At 37.1% G+C, this 19,360-nt stretch overlaps 1 protein-coding gene across 5 annotated transcripts in view; it reads left to right on the top strand.

Moving 5' to 3' along the window:
- The window catches only part of LOC100921232 (probable C-mannosyltransferase DPY19L1), a 144,017-nt gene that overhangs the window by 123,358 nt on the left and 1,299 nt on the right, over nt 1-19,360 (top strand). Inside the window, exons 20-23 of one of the 5 annotated variants that reach the window (XR_004232066.1) lie at nt 4,720-4,819; nt 13,125-13,250; nt 16,292-16,788; nt 16,867-18,138. Coding sequence is in view for 3 of the 5 variants with exons in the window: in XM_031953014.1 (XP_031808874.1) it covers nt 4,720-4,819; nt 13,125-13,250; nt 16,292-16,442 (377 nt within the window). In the remaining 2 variants the exon portion in view is untranslated. Of the gene's footprint in view, nt 1-4,719; nt 4,820-13,124; nt 13,251-16,291; nt 18,516-19,360 lie in introns of those variants that run through there. The other 4 variants (XM_031953014.1, XM_031953021.1, XM_031953024.1 and 1 more) reach the window with 4 other exon arrangements.

The following is a 19,360-nucleotide window of genomic DNA, read 5'->3' as shown; positions in this document are numbered from 1 at the left end:
GGGCCATAGCATATGGATACTGTCCATGGGGTTTTCTTGGTAAAGCTTCTTCTCCAGTGGATTAAGGCAAACACACTTGTGCAGGGTCTTAAGAAAGATTTGAAGATTTGGATTTGGTTCTTCCTGACTCCAGCATTCACTCTACAGAGTCCCCGGCTGCCTCATCCCATAACCTTTATCTTGTATAGAGATTGTCAAGAGTTGTGAGAGCTGAGGATTGGAAGGAATCCACATTGGCAGCCAAGCTCAGTTGTCTCCATGAAAGGAATCCTCCTAGAATATACGCAGCAAGTGGTCATTTGGCCTGGGCGAGGGGACCTTCAAGAGAGGGAAGGGATGGCCGCTCAAGGCGCTCGTCACCTTTTGAACACCTCTGATGCTCTCAGGGTCACAGTATCCTGAGGTCAGATTCTGAGAAGAATCCCTGCGGGCTGCCAACAGCAGCACTTTAAAGTCAGATCAGAACTACATTTTGCTGTGACTCAGGCTGTACTTGGGGGTACATACGTGGCCCAGGGGCCTGTGTTTGACACCTTCTGCTGTGAAACATCTCTGCTTGCCTGGTCAGTTTGCTGGGCCCTGAAGGCATCTCCCTTTCTCAGACTGTTTCACTTGGGGACGGCTAGAATTGTTAGAAAGGTCTCAGGAATGGAAATGGGCCTCACTCTGTGACCAGTAGTCCTACTTGTGACCTCTGGAGCCGGTGAAGATGTCCTTCAAGCCACAAGTAGGCCGCTGTGACCTTTCATCCCCCCTTTGTCAAGAGTAGAAAGGTCTTGTTGAAACCATTCCTGAAAAAAGAATTGTTCCACCATCTGCCTGCCCAGATAGCTGACTCTTTCCACATCATCCCCAAATCTATTTCTTGAATAATCCTCTCCAACAAGTAAAGTTACAATATTCCCCATTCCTCTGGTCAGCTCTAACAAGGCATCCCTTTATGGCCCATCTCTCTCCTGGTTCATGGGCTCCAGTTTGTTGGTGTTTTTCCTCAAATCCAGATCTCCGCCTGGACAGAGTGCTGCTGGCCATGCAAGAGTGCAGCAGGCACCCCATGTCTTCAGAAATGAGAGCCATGAATCTCCAGGCAGTTTGTGACCACACTTGTTTTCTTGCAGGTAGAAGCTTGTAAAGGACTAAAAGTTCCAGGTGCTTTTCAGAGAAACTGCTGTTTAATTATGCCTTTCCTGGCTCATACTTGGCAAGGTGGAGTCTCATTACATTTTAGCTTTTCCAGTTTGGCTCTAGTTGCTTGTGTTTTTTGTGAATCTTCGCTCTGCCATCCAATATATTGGCTTCCCATACCAGCTTTGTGCCCTGTGCCAATTTGATTCGCACACTACTTATGCATGTTTTAATGAGCGTGTTACATGACACAGGCCACGCACAGATCCTTGGGACACCACGGGATATGCCAAGTCATTGCAATCAGGTCCTGCCTCTGACTGTTGCAGGTATTCGAGAGTAACCTAACTTAGGTCAGTCCAGGGATTCAGGTTTAGGATTAGCATGTACTGAAAACACTCTTGGTCTATAAAATGTAATAAAAAGAATTTTAAAAGGACATTTTAAATAATTGCTTAAAGTAGAAAGTTCCCTGCCACCTCATAATGCACTACTACAGCTGTATTGAATCAAGAAAATGTTCCACAGAAATTTAAAAATTCTGCCAAATCTCTAGTACATCAATTCCCCATAGATGTACTTCTTTTTGTCCTGGGCAGTAAGGGTTCTAGGGCAATGTTTTGAACCTCAGACCAGCTTAGAAAACAAATTTCAAGGACAGCATTTGCAACCCAACATGTTGTGGACCTGCTGCCAGGAAGATAGATTTAAATTTTACTTCAGCCACTTTTAGTAACTTTGGGATCCTGGAGAGATCGCTGAATCTCTCAGTCTCAGTTTCTTTTTCTGTAAAATGAAAAATAGACTTGGCTTGCCTCCAAGTTTTATTTTACCTCTTAAATCCATGATTCTGTAATCCTTTAAATGGAAACTCCCTAAGTCTACCTAAAACATGATATTCTTATTATGTCTATGTTTTCCAAGGATTTTTACCACAAATAGGTGTTTGTTGTACTTTGTCTTAAGTTTGTTTATGTATTAATAAAATGATATGGTTTGAGGTATATTTGTTTCTAACATGATAATGATACTATCTATATTTCTAATTTGTCTATATTTCTTTTCATTTTTTACAGTTAAAATTTTTTTGAGAGTAATCTTGCTAGCATATTTTTCCATAAAATACATTGTTAATTTTTTCATTTGTTTTCTGTTGTGATTTAACTTTGCTCATTTTCAATTTCGGTGATTTGATTTTCCTCCCCTTTTTGATTGGATTAGATCATAGTCCATCTGGGACTATCTATCTCCTAACTCTTATTGGATTGAATCCCTGCCATTGAGAGTCCATACATTAGGTAGGAGATCTTAGAAAATGTGGTGGTGTTAATTCATAAGGCTTTCACTTTATGCTCTTCTCCCAACTGTATTAATTATGTATGTGGAACATAATTCCTCCATTGGTGACTTTGAGGGGTAATTAGGAGTTAGGGGAAAGCAGATACTTTGATATTTTAAGATTTTCCTGTTATACCTTTTGTTATACATTTTCTTCATTTCTGTAGTATTCCTCCCCCTTTTCTAAGCTAGCAAGCCATCCCTTGTAACTAAGGGTAAACAAGAAAGGAAGAAAAAAATAAACATTTCAGTAAAACCACCCAGTAGATAATTGAATCTGACAGCATATAAAATATTTCTTATCCATAGTATGCTAAATCTGCAGGGAAGAGAGGGAGATATATTTTCTTATCTCCTCTTTGGGGCCAACTTTAGTCAAACTCATTAGTGTTTGATTTGCATTTTATTTGTTCATTCTGTTTATGTTGTTATTGTCATTGTAATTCAGGTTTTCCTCATTCTTCTTACTTCTGTCTCCATCAGTTTATATAAGGGTTCCCATGCTTCTGTATATTTTCTATATTTATCATTTATCTCGTTTTGTTTTATTTGTTTATTTGAGTCTAGATCTCTGTAATTAACCCAAGTTGAAAATATGGAGCACTCTCATAGAGTCAATTTCATTGCTGATCATCATAGAAACTTTGATATATTTCATTTCTGATCTAGGTCTATTTGCCCTTCCTTAAGTTTCCAGATGGTCTTCCCCATCTTGGGGGCTGCCTTTATTAGTGTTGGACTTAGGGTAGACATCTATTTAGCGTTAGACTTACTTTAGCTCAAAGATATAACACTTAAATAATCCTTCAACTGTAGCCTCACCAGTAGCAGGGATTTCAGGCCTGCTCCTCACTCCCCTATCATGTCATGTAATATAATAATATTCTGTTACATCATCATGCCACAATTTATTTAGCAATTCCCCAGTCATCTGACATGTTTCCAGTTCTTTGTGTCCCCAAAATGTATTGCCATGATATTGTGGTAAAAATGGAACTTGCCATTCTATGTGTGACAGATGGGGTATTTGCTAAAGAATGGGATCTCTGGGCTAAAGGGTGTGGAGGAGGTTTTTAGCCCTTTATAAAAATGTAATTCCAAGTTGTTTTCCAGAATAATTGAACCAATTCACAGCTCCATTCAAAATATATTAGTGGGCCTTTCTTACCATAGTACTTCCAGTATTGACTATTTCTGTTTTTGTTATCTTTGCCAATTTGCAAAAAATTGCCCTGGAATTTTTGTAAGGTAATGTCCCACAGTTGTTTTTCATTTCTTTAATGATTAATGCTTTTGAGGAATTTTTCATATATTTGTTTAAAAGTTTTCAGTCTTAATTCATGTTATTTAACCACTTATCTTTGGGAAATGCTTCTTGGTTTTATATAGTTGTGATAGTTCCTATATATTTGAGATCTCAAACTCTTATCAGAAATAATCTATGCAGATAATTTTCCAATTGACCACTTTCCTTCTTATCCTAATTGCGTTGGTTTTGTTTTGTGCAATAGCTTTTTCAACTTCTAATAATCAGAATTAAAAGAGAATGAAATCAGTGTCTGGGAGCAAGTTATTAGCCAAACAAGGGATCAGTGTGATCACAAAAGACAAAACTAGAAAAATGCAAAAAAACTGTAACAGTTACCACTTAAAGATTAAATAATATCATTTCCCCATATTTATAGGCATTGTTTAAAGAAAAAAAAAAGCTATTTTGAAACTGTAGCATTTTAACCACAAAAGTTATAACTGGTTATAACCCGTAAGAAATGAACATTTATTCAAAAACAAGTGAGGATTGATTGAGACTTCAGTAAATACAAAGACCAGTTGGTTTCTACCTAAGATTTCTAGCTGACTCTATGGATCGGCATCATGCTCTCCCATGGTAAGCCTCAGGCCTTCTATATGCAGGGCTGTACCTTGGTAGATGGAATCTATACTCCTTTAGTTTTTTAAGCATTGAAAGACTTTAGGGATTGGGTTTGGAAGATCATTTTGTAAGAGTTTTAAAATAGGATAGATTCTTGTCTGCCTTAAAGAATTAAGGATAAACCCAATGGAAAGCATCAGGATGGTGTCTCAAAGAATGTCTGGTCCTTTGATTATATCTGCAATTATACTTAACTTTTATTTTAATTTTAACAGATATTTTAAAATACTGTATATTTAAATTTAGAAATTAGGAATTTTTATAACATAACTCAATTTTCTTTAAGGAGTTTTTCTTTTAAATAGCATAATCTTATTTTTCAGATGCTGTTTTTGCAGGTGCCATGCCTACTATGGCAAGTGTCAAGCTATCTACACTTCGCCCTATTGTCAATCACCCACATTATGAGGATGGAGGATTGAGGTATTTAGCATTATTCTGACAATTATTATCAATAAGAAGGAGAGGGCTATATAGATCTGGAATGATTTAAACCCTAGGTTATAGGAAAGTTTCATTTCAATGATGCACTTTTTGCAAGGGCTGATAACAAATTGTGTGCTGACTTGAAATTAGGAGTCTTGGCAGAGGTAGCACATCTTCTCCCCGCCTTGTCGAGAAGGCTTCACCATGCTCCTTTCACATGTATGAGTTCATCCAAGGAAGACTTTCTCAGAGGTGGGTATCAAGTGAGGTTGTAGAATAAACATTTGGTACTGGGCTTAGACATTCCCCACCTGCTTCTGGTAGATTTGAAGTGATTTGTGAGGTCACGTAATGGCTGTATCCTCTAGAAAGACTTGTGTAGGTAACTGACTTGCTGAGTGTATAAATTTGTTTCCCTTTGCCTGTATATTGAGATGTTTTGGGAAGATATGCAATAGTGAAACTAAAACTTCTGAATATTAAAGATCAACTGATTGACTTGGATGAAGGAGCATGTTTTCAATATGCTTTCAGTATGCTTCCTTGAGATGGTGCCTTCATATCTCATGTCTGTGGTGTTGAGGACAACTATTATCTCTCATATTTTTGTGCACAGAGGTCCTCGGCTATGTAGTAGGGAGGGTAGAATGATGGTGGTGATGCCATTAGTGGTAATTTAATTACAAGAATCATAATTTCCCATTTTTCTTTTGAACAGATTACACTGGAACATCCAATAGGGGAGAGAGGTTTTGAGGAATTGCTTCTAGAAGTTATTTTTGAAGAAATCTCAGAGGGTGAAAACCTCTGCCTTGGTCAATAAATAGATCTAGTTTTGATCATAAAGATGACCTACTAAGGGCAATTTCTGCTTGAAATGTATTATTTCAAAAGTCTTGGTAGAGGGAGAACTCAAGCTTGGTACACAGGCTTGGAAAGTGCTCAAGAGTCCAGGAACTACAGGGGGGATTAAATGCAAATATGTTGAAATGAACACAGGCAAGTTTATAGTTGTATCCTCTTAAGCCAGTCATTATGAATGACTGACTAAAACCTATAAAAATTAGTTGACTTAGGCAGCTGTATTCTAATGTTATACTGTAGACCATTTTTAGTTAGAGCATTTGGCCTTGGGCTAGTTAGAGAAGATGGAGTTTTTGCTCAGGCACTTGGCAGTCAGGTAGTTTGATCCCAGTCTGGAATTCTAAAGATTATTTCTCCCAGAGGAGAGTGTGTGTGTGTGTGTGTGTTGGGGATGGGGGGTGGGTCTGGCAATGTGGACTGGATATGCTGTTGAAATGATGATAAAAGTAGTGTTATTACAGGGCAGATGGCAAGGTGGCTGAATGGCATGGGAAGTATTGTCTCACGGTCTGGTCTGAGGCCTAAGGCTGGCCAAATTTAATGAGCTAGTTGAGTTTTGGCTTACCTGCTCATTAGTTGCGGAACTTATTCTCAGTGTGGGATCATCATCTTTAGATACTCCAGTGGATGTAGGTGGTGATGGAGAAACGTTCCCTAGAAATCCAGGACAGTAGTGGGCTGCTACTGAGAAGGGTGAAAGCAGCCAGATGAGGAATGGGGAGCTTTGTCTTAGTCAGTTTGATGACTCCTGGGACCCACTGTTGAGGGCCTCCAATGCAGGCAGTCCTCCTGAGAGGTTAGGCTGGGCTGTTATGGAAGAGAAGGCTGATGTGGGCTGGTGAGTGGGCCAAGTGTGGAGATGGGGAAAGACAGAGACCAAGACAGACCATCCTGTTTCGGGGAAGGGCGAGTTCTGAGGTTTCTTTGGAATGTATGAAATCTAAGGACTCCAGATCCAAGCCGGAAAGTGGCTCCAGAAAGGAGATGAGGGAGGGCTGTCAGTGCTGGAAGAGCAGGTGGAATTAACACAGGGATGTCAGGCTGGATGCCAATTTGCTGCAGGATTTTTACATGGACTGCAGCACATAGATCTTTTGGGAAAAACACCGACAATATCTGAAGGAAAGATTTTAGCTCGGGTTGTTTCTAAGATACAAGGTACAGCATTATCAGGGAGCACTGTTCTTTCATGGCAGCTTATGAGTGCTGGGCATGAGGGTGGTCTGAAGCTCTCGAATTTGACCTTCTCTTGATTTAGACATCCCAGAAGGTTCAAAAAGGGGAAGACTGGGAAAAAACTCTTGGTTGATATTCTCAAACTTAGGTGATCAGAAAGCCATCAACAACTATTAAACAGTGTGTATAACTGGAGATTCTAGAACACCAGAACAAATAAGTTTTGACTTATTTGATCCATATAGCACCTCCAACAAAGAAGATAAACTTCCAAGTAAGAAAGTTTGATGGTTTTATTGATTTCCATGTCACCCAGTTCAGCACCTAGCAGGTGGTAGGCAGGTATTATGCTTTTATTGAATACAAAGGGAATCATAGTTGAGATGGGAGAGACCTCGGTATCCATCTGACATTGCCTATCTGACAAGTGGCCAGGCAGACTCTGACCATCCAAAGGACTCCTGTCTATTTTGAACAACTTCCATCATTAGGAAATGTTCTCATCATTCATTCTAAATTGGCTGCTTTGCAACTTCTCCTCGTCACTCCTACTTCTGCTCAGCAGAACAAAGGCTAATGATCCCTTTTCTTCACATGGTCCCTCATCACTACTAGTTATTTCCGTCTGGCTAGGCGGGGATGAGATTTGTGAAAGAGGGAAGATGCCAGTATAGGAACTGAAAGTTGGGGGCAGAACTGGAGACTGCCCTTAGAAGCATCCTTTGCAAAGGAAGAGAGGATAGGACAGTAAATTGCACTTTGCTAGGATCTTGTTACAAGATTTTTGACAAAGCTTCTGGTTAACTAGAGAAAGAAGCCATTAAAGCTTCTTAGCCTTCAGAAAACTTAGAGAAAAAAATCTCCTTGGAGACATTTAGACATAATGAATCAGTGATTTGCAATTAAACTTATCTCCAGGGAAAGAGAAGGAGTACCTTCCATTCACCCCCAACTCCTCTCCAGGCCAGTAAAGTGTCATGTATTTTTTCCAAACATCAGTGTCATTTGCACTCCCTGTGGAGTGCAGTAGAAGTGATTTGATTTGATTTTTTCTGTTTTTCTACCTTGACCTTGTAAGCCAAAAGCTTTGAACCAGAGGGTCAGAAGAACTACTGCCTGGGTTTGAGGACAGGACAGTTTTAAGGCTCATAAGCCCAGGGACTCTGGGTCTCTAACCTCTTTGACCCTCACCTTTCTCATCTGGAATATAATATGTGTTTTTATTCTATATTACAATGTATAATACAATATATATTATAATATATAATACAATTCACAATATAATGTAATATTTTACATATAACATACAACTAATATTTAATTGTATGTAATTATATAATATACATACATACATAAATATCTACCTCAAAAAGTGGCATTTATTATATAAAACATTTTATAAACCTGTGAGTACTATATACCTGCACATTGTTATTACCATATTGCACACATTTTTTTCTTTTCACTATCCATAAAGTATTATAGAAACATTAACTTTTTTTTTCAGCCAAACCAACATATTAGATTCATAAAAGTTAGTGATGGAAGTGATGAATCTTTAAGGACCAGAAGCATTTAATATATAAGATATAGTGGGACACCCTTTGGGATGCTTGTAGGTTGTTCTGTCAGATCCTGATCTGGGAATTATAAACTGACTCTGAATAATTTTTCTGAGCCCACTTTTATTGACGTCATTCCAATCATTCCAGAATTGCTAGAATTTTAGGTAGAATTGTGAATTCTAGTCAATAAAGTCTGTCATCATCTATATGGAGAGTGCTACTTTGAGTAGGAAAGCAGTTGGAGTATATTCAGAAAAATCTTGCTAATACTACTTCATGAGTTTATTTCTTCAGTCTTGCCTGCTTTTTACTTTACCACCTGGGACAATATCAAACCAAACCCACCTGGATCACTTATTAGGATTTAAATGAGTACCTTAGTAAGCAGTTGGCTAATAATTAGACATTCTCTTCATCTTCTTAAAGGAATACTCTGATGGGAAAGGATTCTGGGAAATAATAGAAAGGTCAGAAAATGCCAAACTCTCCATATTTCCCCCACAAACAAGACAAAATAGTGCATTAGGACAAACATAGATCAGTTAAAAATAAACAAGAGTTGAAGCAAAACTCTGGTCTTCCTGGGACAATTGAAGAAGATCTGAAGAAAGATCCTAGAATGGTGGTTTGGCTAGTGTGGAGTATAAACATCTCCAGACTAGTGCTACAGAAATAGTCAGCCTCAATCACAGGATTTGCCATCTTTTGGACAATGTGGGGAGTCCTGTATCTGATTGAGGAATGTTACACTCACTTGTGTTGCTGAGATACGGGTCTTATGAGGGCAAGAGCAATGGACTTGAGGATGATGCTGGTTTGGGGGGTTATGGAAGGGCCAAAAGGGAGAAATGGAGAACTTGAAGCCAGAAACCGCCCCCCCACAAGGAGAAGTGAAGACTGGGGTTCATCTTCAGAGAAGGATACTGAAACAAAAATAAAAATCCACTCCTATGCCAAAGAGTAATAATGAGTGGTTATCTGCCCAAAAAAGAATTGTTAGAAAAAGCTTTAAAAGACTTTAAAAATAACTTAATATTGAGGAAAAAAAAAACAAAAAAAGAACAATCCAAGAAAAACAAGATTATGAAAAGAAAGTTAACCAGCTGGAAAAGGAAATTCAGAATCTTGAGGAAGAAAATGCCTCTTTGAAAATTAGACTTGGGCAAGGGGAAGCCAGTGAAGCCAAGAAATAATAAGATATCAAAGATGTTATGAGATACCTCCTGAGAAAAGCAATAAATCTGGAGAACAGATCTAGAAGAGAAAACATAATAATTGGAATACCTGAAAACTATGACCAAAAAAAGAACCTTGATACTATAATACAAAAAATAAAGAAACTTGCCCTGAAGTGATAGAGGAAGAGGGAAAAGTAGAAATAGAAAAAATCCACCAATCGCCACCTGAAAGAAATCCTGTCAGGAGAAACTACAGGAACATCATTGCTAAATTTTGAAATCCCTAGGTTAAGGAGAAAATACCACAGACAACAACAACAACAACAGTTCAAATATGGGAGAGCCACAATGAAAAAATCCAACAAGATCTAGGAGTGGATATATTAAAAAAGCACAGGTCTTAAACCACTATATATCAGAAACCAAAAGAACTAGTAGCACAGTCAAAATCATTACATTCAGCAAGGTAAGCATAATACTGAATGGATATCAAATGAATTGCCAGACTTTGAGGATTTTGTTGCAAAAAAGACCTGAACCTAATAGATAATTTGAAATACAAGATCCAAGAGAAATATAAGGTAAGCATCAGAGGCTAATTACAAAGGACTGAATAAGGACAAACTTTTTATATATGGAAATAAAAACCTTTATGTCTAAGATTTTCATGTTATTGGGTAGTTTGAAAGAAGAATTGGGGTGGAGTTGAGTGGGATGTAATTCTAAAACCATGCAGAAAAAAGTCAAAAGAGTACTGATCCTATACAAATGAGGTAAGAGAAAAACTGACACAAGAATTATATGGGGGAGGACGGCTGGTAGTTCTGGGACCCTATTCTCATCAGGTTAAAGAGGGAACAATTCATACTTATCTAGAAGGATATAAAAGTCTTGTAAATTCAGAAGGAAATAAGAAACTAAGGGAATAATAGGGAGGGTGGGAGAGGATAAAAGAGGGATTTTCAGACCAAGTCCTACTCATTCAGATCAGAGTTAAAAGAAAGCAACATATATTTTTAAAGGGAATAAAATATTTCTGAATTTAATAAGAAATTGGAGAGGGAATAGGATAAAAAGGGTTAGGTGTGTAGATCAACATAAATGTGATAAAGAGGGAGGGAACAAATATATTTGGAAGGCAATAAAAGTCTTCTAAATTCAGATAGAAACCTAAGAGCAAAGGAAAGTCATGGGGAGAGAAGATAATAGGGATTCTTAGAGGGGGTGGGTGGGTTATATAACAGGAGGACTTGATGGAGAATAAAAGTAAAACAATGGAGTTTATGGAGGGATGGGAAATAAGAGATACACGAATTATCAGGAGTAGAATTTAATAGGTAGTAAAGGGATATTACTCATGATTTCAGACAAAGCTAATATAGACAATTAAGATAGAAATAGGGAAACTACTGTATGTTATCCATATTAATATTGTTTTAGACTATTTAAAATAACTAGACAATGTAAGTTCAGAATATTGCTGTGGTGTAGGAAATGATGAGTTGATGGATTTAGAAAAATATGGAAAGACTTGGATTTATTCACCTTCACAAAAACAGAAGACAAACAGGACTAGTGTGGTCTTAACCTAGATACATTTGAAAGTATATGTGTATGATTATAAATATATGCTTTGTGTGTGTTGTGTATGTATATACATATGTATATCCATGCTTAATTATATAGCCTTCTTGGGAGAAGGGAGGAAACAAGAGAAGAATAAAAGAAAAAAAAATACACAGCAGAGAATTAAAGAAAACCTATGAGAAAGCAAAGATGGATAGTTTTGAACATGATGTGGAGTATTTATTATATAGGCATTCTCAAAAAGGAAATTTATTGCTTTATATTTTGAACTCTCTCTTGTGTTCTGTTGTTCCCATGGCAATTGTTTTTTCTTTTCCTGTTTTTAAGTTTTAAATAAAAGAAATGCTCTCACTGGATTAATCTTTAATACTCTATTTTCATTTGTGTATTGATTGAATTTGAAAAAAAAATGTTGATTTTTAAGAGTAGTTTGTATCTTTCACAACTCAGTGTTGAAAACATTTATTGTCATGTTAATTAATTATCAGGACTCACTTGTTTAATTAAGCCCTCCTAGAATTTACTGCCAAATAAGTGTTTCTCTAGATTAACTTAACATTGTTATTTTTATCAGATAATGTGAGATTTATAGTCCAGTGTACTTGCATTTTTTACTTAGCTACCAGGAGATTTAAGTTAAATTTAGTGCTTAGGTACAACAGTCCTGAATTCATATTTTTTGCTTAGTAAATTTATTTCTTGGATCTAGAAATTGATTTTTGTTTTACTTTCCAAAAGCATTACTTTTATATTCTCCCTCAATAATTTTTTGGAAATTAAAGTGATAGGAATAATGTGTAGTAATGTTTAAAAATAATTTTCTAGATAAAAATTGATTGTTTAATATATTCTAAATCTAGATGTTACTCTTATTTACTATTTTTAATTCTATATGGCTTTCTCATATAAGAAAAAGATTAGAATACATGTAGTATTTATTAAGTACTTGTTCTGTACCAGACTCTCTGGCTAAACTCTGGAAATGCAATCATAAGTAAAGATAAAGCTGGCCCCTGCTTTCAAGGAGCTTCCTTTCTTTTCTTTTTCTTTTTTTTTTTTTTTTATTATAGCTTTTTATTTACAAGTTATATGCATGGGTAATTTTATAGCATTGACAATTGCCAAACCTTTTGTTCCAATTTTCCCCCTCCTTTTCCCCACCCCTTCCCCAGATGGCAGGTTCACCAATACATGTTAAGTATGTTAAAGTATAAATTAAATACAATATTAGTATACATGTTCAAAAAGTTATTTTGCTGTACAAAAAGAATCGGACTTTGAAATAGTGTACAATTAGCCTGTGAAGGAAATCAAAAATGCAGGCAGACAAAGGTAGAGGAATTGGAAATTCTATGTAGTGGTTCATAGTCATCTCCCAGAGTTCTTTCCCTGGGTGTCACTGGTTCAATTCATTACTGCTCTATTGGAACTGATTTGGTTCATCTCATTGTTGAAGATGTCCACGTCAATCAGAATTGATCATCATATAGTATTGTTGTTGAAGTATATAACAGTCTCCTGGAAGGAGCTTCTTTTCTGATGGGGGAAGACAGCACATACAAAGATGGGATGGGAGCTCCCATGGTCAGGAACAGAATGTAGTCAAGGGCTGACTCAGATGAGAAGTCAGCATGGCTAGCATGGGTATATTCCTCAGTGGAGCTTCTGGGAAAGAACCTGGCAATTAGAAGAGCAAGAAGAGTCTGCCTATGAGAAGCTGATGAAGTGTTATTGTTGGGTAGTCCCTCTTGGTTTTTAAATACAGTCACTAATGTGGAATGGCACAAGGCCAATAAGGCACATTTCCACTGAAGATATCCTGCTATTGACATGAAATAACTTAACTCTTTGAGTCATTGAAAATTTACTTGTAATTTCTTTATTTCATTTGATGATTCATTTAAAGTCTTTTAATCTCTTTGTATTTAATAGAGCCAGAACTAAGATAGTTTACTCTGTCTATAGTCGAAAAACAGCTAAAGAAGTAAGAGACAAACTATTGCAATTGCATGTGAATTATTACATTTTAGAAGAGGCCTGGTGTGTGGTAAGGACTAAGTGAGTATTCAGTGCCATCTCTTTTTTGATTGATAAATTTAATTTTCTTACTGACAATTTCATATTTAGTTCTTTGGAAATTATTACTCCACAATGAGTGAATTGTGATAATATTACTCACAAGTATTTTTAGGTGAACACAATCCATTTACATGAATAGATTAGTTCTAGATATCACATAAGTAGATAAAATTTCCAGATGTATTATCTGCATTTTATTAGCCTAATTTTTCCTTTATATTTTACATCTAAAATTATTATTCACTTGAGGTTTCAATGAGAGAACATACTGCTGCCCCAGTTCTAAGCAAGTAATAGTAGGAAAACATCCCTAAATAAAACGGAGTACTAGATTATTTTGCTACTTGTGTGTTGCCTAAATTGTAGAGAAAGAGGATCAGGCTAGACTGTCCTGAAATCTTCTCAGAAATAGATTTTAGTTTTTTCAGCTTTCAAGGTCCCTTTGGCTATGTTTTAGGATTTGATGAAAACATTTACCAAAATCCTTAAGCCAAGAAATTGCAATCCCCTTTGATATTTTGAAAATAAAGATCCAGAATATTACATGTAAAATGTATTTTTTTGTACAAAAGAAAATTAGCAAACTAGAGCCCCATTTTACTCATTTGTAAAAACATAAACTTTTGTTTATGTTTGTGTTGACTGAGTTCTAACTCTCAGGGGCCTGGAACTTCATAAGGCCATAATAGTCAGCCTTCCAGGAATGAGAAGGGCTAGAGGATATGGATTGAAGAATAGGTAATGGTAGTGAGCAGCATTCTCTAGTCTTTCTGCTTGTAGGAGATTCTCATTAGAACTTACTATGCACATATTGCCTGTCCCTAAGCAGCAGAGTGGTGTAGTGGAGAGAATACTGGACCTAGAGTCAGGAAGAGCCTGACTTCAAATGCAACCTCAGATACTATTAGCTGTGTGTTCCTGAACAAGAAAATTGACCCCTGCCTATAAAATGGGGATCATAATAGTTTGCACCTCCCAGGATTATTGTGAACATAAAATAAGACTATTTGTATAGCTCTCTGCCAACAATGTCATTGCTAGTTATCCTTGTTATTGCTGTCCCTAACCTCTTGTACCGTGGGCTGAACATCATGTGTTAGAACAGGAAATAGAATGGATTTGTTTTAGAATTCTGGAAAAGTGTAAGTTTAATGTTAGAAAACTGGCCAAGAAAAGGTTTGAGGGTACTGAACCAAGCTAGGATAGTTTGGCTTGTTTTAATCTTTTTTTTTTTTTTTTTAAAGAATGAACTAGGAGGCATAGGTGATAGAACACTGAGCCAATTTGGTTTAACTATATAAAATGGGAACAGTTTTGAGTACAGGGGACTTCAAAATCCAGAGGATTGTCTTGACACTTGTTCCTAGGGATTATAGAGAGCTTCTGAAATTTGTTGGAGCAGGGCTGTTATGGTCATACACGTATTTTGACAACCGTATGAAGAGTGGACTGGGGTGGGGAGAGACCTGAGGCAGGGGGACTGTTCTTATTGCCATGGTCCAGATGAGAGGCAATGAGGGCTTGTAGTGTCCTGGAAAAGAAGGGAGCAAATATGAGAGAGAGAGAAAGTAGAAACAACAGGACTTGGAAACTAAGTGGGAGGTGAGAAGCTTGGGTGATGAGGAGGTTGGTGGTCCTTCCAAAGTAACAGAGAAGTTTGGAAGGAGGGAGGATTTGGGGGGAGAGAGAGAATGGATTCAATTTGAGACAGCCCGAGTTTTAAGATTTCTTTGGGATATCCAGTTTGATTATAGATGGCCTTCTTGAAGGAGCTCTCTGTAAAAGAGAGGAGAGATGTAGGATGAGAGCTAGCAGAAGTGGACAGAGCCAGGGGAGAGATTTTTAAGAATTGCAGAGGCAAGGGAATGTTTGTAGGAAATAGGAAGGATCTAGAAGAAAAGAGTGAGTGGGGATGATAAAGAGGAAGATTGATTAGAGAAGATGAGATGGAAAAGTCTAGGGTGGTGATGGGGAAAGTAATGGAAAATGTCTTAGTGATAGGATGAGAAGAGAAGGGAGAGTTGAAGGGGCTTCATATTTTTCCATATGGAAATTTGCTCTCAGCTGAGTGTTTGAACCAGGCAACCATGATGGAAGGGCCAGTTTGAGGAGGGTCAAAAGACAGAAAAGCTGCCAAGGGAAGTGAGGCAGTGAGTCAGGTAGGTATAAACGAGCATCTTGCCCCTGAGGATGTGGCAGGAAAGCTGTAGTTGTGGGGAGGAAGCCAACACTGAGGCAGGATCTTTGGCGGCATGAAGGTCAGGGGTATTTGGGGGGAAGAGTTGAGTTGATTTTCCAAGGGGGTCTGGATGTTGAAGAGAGAAGATTGTAGCCTCTAGTGTGTGTGTGTGGGGAGAACTGAGGGCTCAAGGGATTGCATGTCCTGGTGAGAACAAAGAAGTCTTTCTGCAGTCAAGAAACAAAGTTATAACAATGATCCCTCCTCCTCCCCAGATTACTTCCTTGGCAGTGGTGGGCATTCTGGGGTGTGAGTCCCATCATCTTATACTCTTAGATTTGATTGCTTGGCAGTAGAAGGCTTGGAACATAAAACAAATTGAAACTTCATTCTTAGGGGCAGATAGGGATAGACCATGCCTGGAATCAAGAGACTTTGCTTTCTAGTTTAACTTCAGACACTTAGTTGCTGTGTGAGCCAGGTAACCCTGATTGCCTTGCAAAAAAGAGAGAAATCTCCCTCTTACTTTTTTTGCATCTCAGACCACTAAAAGTGGCTACATTTAGTGTCTCAAGTTTAGATAACCAAAACAATACCTCATGAAGAAAGTGATTTTTTCTCTTTTTTTATTCAACCTTGACTATGATCATCAGGACATTTCCCATTATTTGAATAAATATTTTTAAATTTTATCTTATTCCTATTAAATGTTCATCAAGATAATAAAAAACAAACAGCTAACATTTTTGTCTTACTGAAATAAGGCACTTAGAGATAATTGATAATTTGTATTTTTAAAGGTTTTGGCATGTACTTTTCACGTATATAACTATTCTTCTAGGCCTGGTTGCAGTATGCTTGAAATCTGGGATGTGGAAGACCCTATGAATGCTGCCAAGCCTTCTCTGTGCAGTATCCTCGTTAAGGATGGTCGACCTTACTTCACCTCCATGTTCCAAAACAGCATGTACAGAGTCTTCAAAGTGAACTAGGAGTGCGTGGCTTCATCAGGTGCACAATGGGTGGAGGGTCCAAAATGATCGTTGGTCTGTTCCCTGACAGTAGTATTGTTCCAAAGAAAATCATAAGATGTTATTGGAAGTGTCTTTAAGGGAAAAAAAAAAAAAACATTTTTATTCAATCATTTAATTCATTCTGATTAAAAGTAAAATATTCATTTTTCACATTGCAGAGTCAGCCTTTGTTAGGTAAAAACTAATTTGTGGCAAAAACTTGTTATGCGAGTGGTGGTTATGTGTTCACGTGCTACTTTAACAAACATTCATCTTAAAATTTTCAAGGATGCCAAGAAGAATAAAGACAATATAAATCTAAAATGTAAGTTCTTTTTTGACCAAATAAATTACTTTGGATTTTCTTAAATAAAGAATAAAGGTTTTTTTTGCTTCATTACAGATTCTAGGGAATCGTACAACATTACTGCACAATGTTATTTGACATTTCCATGTTGATTAACTGCTGATACTGATCATACGTGGGATACCTCTGTGAGGAACTTAATTTTTGTAACCACATTTCTGTGAAGTTTGGTTTTCCTTTTTAAAGTAACCAAGAAGAATCTTAAAAGAGATTTGAATAACTTTTTATCTTTTTGGGTTAGTTTTTAAAACACTTTTATTCATACTAGAGTGAATCTCTTTAAACATCTGTAAATAGTTATCGATGCTAATTCGAAGAGTTTATAGCCTATAGTGGAAAACATGCTTTTAATTAGTGTTTTTTTCCCATGAATACCCAAGTAGACTTGAAACATGACTAAATTCAGTTGGGGATAGGGAAGTACAAATTATCAGAAAAGGAAAAAAAGAGTCAACAGAATTCATTAAATGATCTTTTCTATTTGCTTAAATTTCTGGATTTTGGACATGGCAAAAGGGTGATCATTTTCCTAAGACTATCTTGTTATACATCATATTTTTTTCTTTTTTATTTCATACTGTACATTTGTATTTGGTTTCCAATGAAAACACAGTTTCTCTAAATCTTTCCTTGCCTCCCCCAACAAAAACCAAAAATGTCCTGTTTTAAGCTGCTTTTAGGCTTTTAAGTCATAACATTGTTACATACTAATTTTCTCTTTTTACTCCCTTCAGCTGCTTGTTATGCACTGTCTGTAATATTTTGATACATATATCTCTTCTCATTCTTGTTTATTTTTCTGTTTTAATAATTAGTTACTGTTCTTGGCCCAAAATAATTTCATAGATGAATTCAATATCAGAGCAGAAGAATAAAGGAAATATCCTTTGATATTTATTAAACTAGGTCAGAAGAACTTAAAAGGTAAAGAAAAAATTTTGAGATATCATTAAAATTAGGAAAGAATGAAAGGATGTATTTGTAAGCCTAACAACATAAGATGCTGTTTCTGTGTGAAATTATATGAAATTTGCTTTAGTTATTTTATGCTATATATATGGAATAAAAAGAAAATCTGAAGTTTTAATGTTGTCCCCATTCTTTTCCTTTCCCTTTGACTAATGGGGCAGGGCTATAAGGAAATATTCAGGGTGTGACAGGGTTGAGCAAGGATTTTGAAGGATGGGGAGACTTCAGCATGTTTTAAGACCATAGAAAAGGAATCAGTTGATAGGGAGAGATTTGAGATTGTAGGTGGGAGGCAAACTGTAGTTTAGTATCAGCTTTTGTTCATCAGCTAAAGGAATTGAGAGAAGTTACTTTCCTACTGTAATCTGTCTATTGATATCTTATGTATTCTTTAGTGACTAAGTAAAAAGTCTCCTCTTCTATGAAGAATTTAGAGCATTTTCTAAGTGGTAGAGGACCAGGATTATGGGAATATTGCACTCATTGTTGGACACGATTGATGTGTTGATTGGTTTTAAGGGGATGGGAATGAATGATTGCAGATGCTGAAGGTGGGAGGGATTAGGAGCCAGTGGCATCTGTGGTGGAGTCCCCCTGGCAAGGAAAAGACTGATTGTCAGAGACTGATGAAGATGCGAGAGAGTGCGACATGATCTTTAGAGATCGAATGACAAGAAGAGGGAGCCCGGATTGAATGATCTCAATTTTTTGTAAAGGTAAACAAGGTCTTTTTTTTTTTTTATTCTACTATTTTGTAAAACAAAAATCTCTGAGTTTGGGGATAAAGAGATATGAAGAAGTTTGAAATAGCTTCTGTGGGTGATGAGGTAGGACAAGAGTTAAGAATAAAAGGATGATCTTGCCATAGCGGAGGCCCACTATAGTGAGAAGAGGAATTTTCACCCTCCTCCATATGGAAGACAAAAGACTTTAGGCATGGGGACCAATTAAAGAGTATTTTAGTAGTTTAGGCAAAAGTTGCTAAGTGTCTGCATCATGTGATGTCAGTAAATGGAGAAAAGGGCAGCTGGGTGGTGCAGTAGATTGAATGTCAGGCCTGGAGTCAGAAAGATGGGAGGTCAAATCTGGCCTCAGACACTTTCTAGCCGTGTGACTCTGGTCAGGTCACTTCACTCTACCTCAGTTTCCTTTTATGTAAAATGAGCTAGAGAGGGGAATAGCCAATCTTCCAGAATCTCTGCCAAGGAAAACCCGAGTGGGTCACAGAGTCAGACACGACTGAAAAGACTCAGCCACAACATAAGAGAATGGGACAGATGGAGCAGACGGTGTGGGAGTAGAATCCACAACACTTGGCAGCTCTTGGATCTGTGGTGTTGGGAAATGTAAAGAATTGATGATAATGCAACTAAATGGTGTCAGTGCAGTCAGGAAGAGCCAAGTTCAAATGTGACTCCTATGCATTCCTTGCAGTGACCTGGGAAAGGCAGTGAAGCACGGTTTGCCTCAGTTTCTTCATCTGTAAAATAAGGATTATAATAGCACCTCCCTCCCACGATAAAATGAGATACTTGGACAAAGCATTTTGCAACCTTAAAGC

Source organism: Sarcophilus harrisii, chromosome 1, assembly GCF_902635505.1.
Source record: "Sarcophilus harrisii chromosome 1, mSarHar1.11, whole genome shotgun sequence".
NCBI classification, from domain to species: domain Eukaryota; kingdom Metazoa; phylum Chordata; class Mammalia; order Dasyuromorphia; family Dasyuridae; genus Sarcophilus; species Sarcophilus harrisii.
Note: the sequence above shows the minus strand (reverse complement) of the source record. Positions and strands in the feature narration are given on the sequence as shown.